Source organism: Poecilia reticulata, linkage group LG2 (assembly GCF_000633615.1).
Source record: "Poecilia reticulata strain Guanapo linkage group LG2, Guppy_female_1.0+MT, whole genome shotgun sequence".
Classification (NCBI taxonomy): Eukaryota; Metazoa; Chordata; class Actinopteri; order Cyprinodontiformes; family Poeciliidae; genus Poecilia; species Poecilia reticulata.
In genome coordinates, this window is record NC_024332.1 from 45,848,783 (window position 1) to 45,856,027 (window position 7,245).

Sequence of the window (7,245 nt, forward strand, 5' to 3'; positions counted from 1 at the left end):
GATCCAGTTCTGACTCGGCTCTGATCCAGTTCTGACTCGGCTCTGATCCAGTTCTGATCCGGTTCTGATCCAGTTCTGATCCAGTTCTGACCCGGTTCTGACTCGGCTCTGATCCGGTTCTGACCCGGTTCTGTTTGGATGTGTTGTCGGACCGATGGGGTTGAGCTGTGATGCTTCATTATTGTCATTTCCAGACTTGGCTCAGATGAACCGTCTGCTGGATTATGACTCAGATCAGATGAAATGCGATGATCGTTTAGCCTGCAGACGAAGACAATCGGATACAGTTTAGTTCCACGTTGGAAGTGGAACAGTTTGGACTCTTTCAGGTGAAAAGATCGAAATTGTGTCGTTCAAACTGCGGTGAAAAAGTCGGATTATGAGTTTCATTCGCCTGCTGTGTGAATTCAGCTGGAAACTGGATGTTGGATAAATTTGTACCAAAAACATGCAGAGAATCAGAGTTAGACAACAAACTGTCAGGACGGCGAATCCAGAAACAGAATCTAGTTAATGATGGAGGAAATTTCCCAGCATGCATCACAGAATCAATAAAAGCAGCACAATAATCAAACTGACCACATTAACGGCGTCGTACAAATGCTGCGAGCTGATTGGCTGCCTGATGGAGGGACAGAGCTCCTGCAGCAGCATCACCGACTTCAGGCCTTCAGCCGTGCAGTCGGCCACGATCCAGCCACAGTCCCGGGTGCTGAACGGGAAGCCGCCCTGACCAGCACAAACACGTTTATGTTACATATTTCCACACAGATGAAAATATACAGGTTTGTTTGTTTGAGTTTGGAGTAAATCTGAATAATTTCTGATTTTTCTTGCACCTTGTTCATCTGTCTGTAGTATTTCTGGTATTCAGGCGGATTCTCAGGAATCTGTGGAGGTGGAGGAAGTGGCTAAAGATCAGGAAACATGTTCAGGTCTCCATGCTGGCTTACAGCAGGAGGCGCCAACGAGCCGTAACCTGAGTGACCCTGAGGAAGTCATGGGCGTCATGGAGACATCGGAGCAGCCTGGGGTCGTCCTGCGCTCCAGCCTGAGGGTTTCCACACAGAAACAACGTCAACAAGCAGCAGAGGGACATGGAGGGAAACCGTGGAGACGCGTTTTCACGTCACCTCCAGGAAAGCCTGAACAGCGAAACACGTGTCCCAGAGCTGAGAGCCGTTGGTTCCCTGAGGACGAAACGACACGGAGAAACTTCACTGGCAAACACAATGAGAGGAAACATCTGGAGATCACAACTGTTCCAGCTACAAACTGCAGTGAGTTTATTGAGTCACAGACGTGACTGAGCAACACGAAGAAGGAACATTTATGATGTTCTGCAGGACCGAATCCACAGATGGACGGATTTTACTGCTTGGTAAAAGTTTTCACACCCCTTGAACATTTCTCAGTTTTGTTTTGTTGAACCCAAAGCAGTGAGTAATGAGCTGATGCATTATTGTGAGTTTATTACAAATTACAAATAATCACATTGTGTTGAAGTGATGCTAACTCCCACCTGCAGGTGGCAGTATTTATTTTATTACACTGCTGAGAGAGAATATCACAAAATTTCTCTAATATTTTAAAGTAGCACCACATAATCAGTAATTCTGACTGCAAAAAAGTCACTAAAACAATTAACAAATCCGGGCAGGAATGTTAAAGTAGATTATTTCTTTTCTCAAAATGAAAGTGGTGAAAATAAAAACAGTAAAAACTGTTAAGGCTAAATTCTCACCTGCATTTTCATCCCATCCAGTCCCAGCCTGTAAGAAACACAAACAGCAGCTGAACTGGGCCGTTCTCCTGGTTACTTTCCATGTTCTACGTTCCTGATCGGAACGTTTCACTGACCACAGGTAGTCTGGGATCCTGGAGACGTGCTCCTGAAACACGGCCGACGTGGGGCCGTCCACATACCAGCGAACCAGCATGTTGATCGTCTTAGAGATCTGCACCAAAACATGAAAACCGTTTCCTCAGAGCTCTCAGCTCAGAGCTTGGGAGAAGTGATTCCTCCTCACCGGCCCGATGCTGATGCACTTGGTGAAGCGGTCGTCGGCCTGGATGTGGTCGTACAGCTCTCTGACGGCCATCTTCCTCAGCGCGGTGCTGTGATGAGCTTCATACAGGTTCAGCACCACTGCAGACAGTCACACTGTGAGGCCAAACAGCTAAACATGAAGGAAACATCTGGATCAGCTCAGTGCCAGGATGACCTTTGACCCAATACAGGAAGTGAGAGACACATGGATTCTGGATAAAATAATTCTAATAATAATGTGGACGTTTCCCTCCCATGGATGAAACTCCTTCAGCCTCAGGCTGCTGCATCCTCTGTGCACAAAGGAGCGTAATCACAGATCCTTCCTCCCAGCAGCTGGCAGACTTTCTAACAATGGGTTCAAATCCCTGATGGTGTTTTCCAGTCTGCTAACATTAGATTCTTATTCCTACTTTATTTCTATATTTTGTGCCTCTAACTGAAAAGCACCAAACCAATGGTGTTCAGTGGAAGCTAATGATGTAGCGCTAAATTCAGCCATGTTTACACGCCCCATATATAAATGAGAAAATACGTTCCAACATAGAAAATCACTCTCAAAAGGTCAAATTTTCCATCGCAGACTTTCATGTTTCCACTCCAGGAAATGATTCTCTGGACAAACTTTCACTCAGTTTCAGTTTTGTTAGCTCTGTTGCTGTTTTAGCCGAACTGATGACCGAAGGCTTCAGTCATCAGCAGGTTTTAAAATGTTTACTTCTACAGCATTGCATTCTGGGTACAGAATGAACATCATCTCCTTCACCGGATCATGACAAAACTCTTAAAAGTTTCTGTGAATTTTTACATTAATTTATTTTATTAAGTGATGTTTCTTCTACAAACCTATTTTGTTCGTTATATTTCTGCTATTTGCTCAATAAGGTTTCTTTAAAAGGAGAGGAAGTGGAACTGCTGCGTAAACAGTCTTCACCCACTTCAAAATAAAAGCATTAATATAAAAGTTTAACTACTTGAAGAATTTTCAACAGTCGTAACACAGATAATGAACTTTATTAAGCTGAAAGTTTGTAAAATAACCAAATTAGCACTTTAAAATGTATTAGGGAAAACTAAGTGTGATACACATTTTCTAAACTAGCAAAAATTAGCTCTGCTGTTAGCGTATTAGCACATCGTTGACGATAAGCTAGCCAGGTTCAGGCTTTGGTCAGAGCGTTTCTGATTTTCTACTGAGCCAGAACCAGAACCTCTGCGGTACCACTCCACGTGTTTATGACTGAGTCATGGTCAGACGGTTCTTACTGTAGGCGACAGACAGCAGCCTGCTGTGAGGAGTGTAGAGGTCGCAGGCCGCCACGTTGTTCCTCTGAGCGCTCCAGCTGATGGAGGCGAAGTCCTGGACGAAAAGCTCCTGAGGAAAAACAGAAGAATCGGTTTGTGGAGCGAGTTGGCAGTGATTTACCTTCCTGCTGCTGTTACTCTTTTTGTTTGCTGTGTTTTTCTGTTGCATTTATGGTTTTTGTGTGTTTTGCAATTTGCATCATTCGTGTTTCTGCAGCGTTTCGTCGTTTGCTGCACATTTTCACATCATCACTTTTTACCAGAAGCATCACTAGTAACAAGTTATTTAACTCTGAAAGGATGTAATTCAGAGATGACAATCACATGTTTAGGATGTTAACATGAGTTCAATTTGGATTTTGGGGGAAAAACTGAAGTTTTTTGTTGTTTTGAGAGATAAATTAAAGGTTTAATGAATCAGAAACTGTTTTATAGACGAATGATGAAAATTCACCCCAGATTTAACGCCTCCAAATGCTGCAGTTCAAAACAAGACTCTTTCTAAGGCAGTCCAAATAAAACCAGAAAAATACTGTTTAAAACTGTTCTTTAATAAATTCATGTTCAGAAGGTGCAGAACAATCTGGTTAAGGTTTGACTGTCTCAGTAAGTTAGAGTTTTAAAAACAGTGAAACAGCCCTTCAATAGTCTCTGTAATGTAATATGTTTATCTATTGGATGAGCTCATGATGTGGTAGCATCATAGTGTCACCTGTCGAAGGCTGAGAATCAGAGGGTCTTCCTCTGCCGACAGCCTGACAGCGTAGCAGTAGCTCATAGGCAGGTAGACCTGGCGGCAGTGGCACCACAGGGTGGATGGGTGGGCTGGCATCCAGGCGGGGAACAGCCTGAAACAACCCGGAACCGTCTGAGGAAGACCCGATACTGGAGAAGACACCAGTAGCCAAGCAGCCAAAACCGTGTCCGCCTTTAAAACCCACCACATCTCTGGCAGTAACGTGTTCAGCCCTTCCCAGCTGTAGACGTTCAGAACCGCCAACCAGAATTTACCCCATGATGGGATCCCGACGGCGCCACCTTGAAAAAGACGTATGGAAACACCAACGGTTCGTCACCAACAACGTTCACATGTTCAAGGGAAGCAGTGAGTTTAACATCTGTGAGTGACTGGATCTGATCCAAACCTTTGCTGTGCAGGTTGTTCCGAGCACGAACCAGATCTGGATCATCAGGATCCACTCCCAGAATCCTCAGAGACGTGTAGCTCAGCGCCGTTCCAAACACTGTGGATTTATCCTCAATGTGTCTGAGGCAGAAACACAGCAATCATTTCCCAACAAGCAAAATGAGGAGAGTTTTAAAGACTTTTTGGAGTTCAAAGGACAAAATAACTCTTTGTCTCTTCATCCTCAATGCCTGAATGGCTTTTAGTTCTGGGAAGAAAGTTTGGCTTCCTTTGTCAGGCGGTTCTACAGTTACATGGCCACTAGATGGCGCTGTTTCCCAAGATAAAAGCCTGGTTGACTCACAGCCCCCAGCCTCCGTCGGGCAGCTGAACGGAGCGCAGGTACCTCACCATCTCCTTCTTCCAGGCCTCTGGCAGAGGAATCTTAGCAACATGACATGTGATCAGGAGACCTGGGAAACAAACACAGGCAGAAATTAATGCTGCATTCACATCAGCTCTGTTCAATCTGCTTTTATCAAACTCGACTTAGTTTGCTTAGAAAGTCCGGTTCGTTTGGGGAACTGTGAATACTGATCGAACCAAAACGGCAAACTCTGTTCCGCCTAAAAACCTCAGTCTGGGTTTGAATGGATACGTGGATTCAAGCAGGAAGTGGACTACAGCGCAGGGCATTCTGGGTAAATACAACCAAACAAACATGCTAGCCTGGTGCTAGCAGTAGAAATGGCTCCTGCTCTTTAGCCAAAGACAAAAGTGAAATCCTCCAAATCTGGTGCCTCCATTTTTGTTTACATTTTGGGAAGGAGGAAGTTGTTCTCATGTCTTCTTCAGAGTTTTTTGTGTCTTTTACTTTAGTAATTCGTGGTGCAGCGCCCCCACAGGCTAGGAGGGGAACAGGTTGCTCAAAGGGTTTGGATCCTTTTACACAGCAAACCGTATCAGCTGGAAATGTAACAAATGTTGAAGTTTTGGTCCCCAACAGAACAGAGTCTACTGAACTATCAGATGTGCAAATTCTACATGTTAGGCTCCAGGATGGTTTCTGTTCCTGTCCGCCGGGTGAGCTGGTTCACCTGGGAGCAGGAAGAGGGGTCCACCGTAGTCCCCCGCCCAGTGGCCGTCCTCAGCCTGGAGCCGTCGGTAGAAGTTCATACCTTTAGCTGCAGCATGCAGAGCCGTTTCAGAGGCCGAGGAGTCTGACACAAACTGACTCTGTGGACAGAAATCCGGATCAGACTGTTGAGGCAGACCTTATTTCTTTACAACACACCTACAGCAGCCAGACTTGCGCCAGTTCGTTGGGTTTCTTGGGGTTTTCTTTGGATTTCTGTTGCATTTACAATCATCAACTGTCCAGTTTCCCTTCACTCAGTTAAAAAGCAAGACTTTCAGCTCTAGTTTCCTAAAGCATCAACAACCAAGAGCCTGAGTTTTTCAGCCCAGTTAATAGAGTGAAATGTGGAAAAATATAAAAAGACTGAAGACCTACGATGTCCAGACCCAGAGAATGAGCTTCCAGCATGGTCTGCTCCCTGCTGGGCGTCTCCTGCTCGTCCACGTAGCTCCAGGTCTGCCTGCCCTCTGCGTTTCTCAGCCTCCAGCGGCTCAGGTCGGTGGCCGGCTCCGTCTTGTACGGCCCGCCTCGCCTCCGCAGCTGCCTGCCACAGAAACAACCAAACAGCAGGTCGGATTTTACCGCAGAAACTAAAGAGTTTCTACAGAAACTTTAACAAGCAGCAGGAAATGGTTCTGCACCAGGTGCTGCTTATGTGTCATCAGTGCATGAAGAATGTGTGTAGATATTCTTAAGGGACTGCTGTCTTATGTTTTCCATGAGTTGTGGGTTTAGCCTTTGCATGCTAACAAGACATTCAGTCCATTTGATTCCACCTGAGCCAGCCTTCTCTTTAGTTTAAAACTTTCAGTTTTTAAACAGCATTTATGTTTAACTTTGTATCTCAGTTATGCTTTTTATCCTCTAGGCTGAGATTCTGACATGATAGGTTCAACAGAAATGCATCTGAACATCAGGTAAACATGGGAGGATCATATGTTACTAATGCTGAATCTATAGATGGGAGCAAACCGAATCTTCGCTTTCCAAAGAGTCCAATTTAAGGGACAGATTAGGTCTCAGCACTCAGTGGGCCCGTTTCAACTTCGCTACTTTCATGGAGAAAAGTGAGCAACCAGGAAGTTGTTCCACCCGGATTATTCAGAGGTTCTTCAGGGTCCTGGACCAGAAACAGACCCATACCTAATTTTGATGGCCTAGTCAAAGCCCTCCCTGTCTTCAGGTCTGAGGTGATTAAGCTCTTTACAGTTTCTGCATCATTACACTTTATAAAGTCACATATTGACACTTTATGGACAGATGTTTAAATATAATCTATCACATAAACCTCCAGAGCTGATGGAAGTAGTTTGGTTTAAAGTTTTTTATGTATTACAATTAAACTCCAGAGTCACTAACTTTATTTAAATAGAAAGTAAAACAAATACTCACGTTCCTTCAGACATTTCTGCTGATAAACTCAGAAACTGGATTCTTCTGAAGGATGTGAATGAAGTTCGTCACCTGGTGCTGAAACTCCACCTGCTGCTCTGTTCGTGGGAGTTGTAGTTTCCACAGCGCCGCTCACGGGTTCAATGAATACAAGTTAACACCACATTTCCCATGAACCCCTGCGGGGAGCGGCCTCTGAGGCGTTAGCTGCTTGGTGAATGTGGAGAGACATGA

General features: G+C 44.8%; 1 protein-coding gene across 1 annotated transcript in view; it reads right to left on the bottom strand.

Annotated features, from left to right (window-relative positions):
- The window catches only part of lss (lanosterol synthase (2,3-oxidosqualene-lanosterol cyclase)), a 10,368-nt gene extending 3,343 nt beyond the window's left edge, over window positions 1-7,025 (bottom strand). Inside the window, exons 1-15 of the mRNA XM_008404212.2 lie at window positions 7,012-7,025; window positions 5,995-6,163; window positions 5,579-5,717; window positions 4,846-4,954; window positions 4,501-4,622; window positions 4,297-4,393; window positions 4,068-4,203; window positions 3,317-3,425; window positions 2,031-2,149; window positions 1,861-1,958; window positions 1,745-1,772; window positions 1,134-1,190; window positions 980-1,051; window positions 840-890; window positions 580-729 (exon numbers count right to left, since the gene is read on the bottom strand). Of these exons, the coding sequence (XP_008402434.1) occupies window positions 580-729; window positions 840-890; window positions 980-1,051; window positions 1,134-1,190; window positions 1,745-1,772; window positions 1,861-1,958; window positions 2,031-2,149; window positions 3,317-3,425; window positions 4,068-4,203; window positions 4,297-4,393; window positions 4,501-4,622; window positions 4,846-4,954; window positions 5,579-5,717; window positions 5,995-6,163; window positions 7,012-7,025 (1,470 nt within the window). The remainder of the gene's footprint in view (window positions 1-579; window positions 730-839; window positions 891-979; window positions 1,052-1,133; window positions 1,191-1,744; window positions 1,773-1,860; window positions 1,959-2,030; window positions 2,150-3,316; window positions 3,426-4,067; window positions 4,204-4,296; window positions 4,394-4,500; window positions 4,623-4,845; window positions 4,955-5,578; window positions 5,718-5,994; window positions 6,164-7,011) is intronic.
- Between the last annotated feature and the right edge of the window lie 220 nt (window positions 7,026-7,245).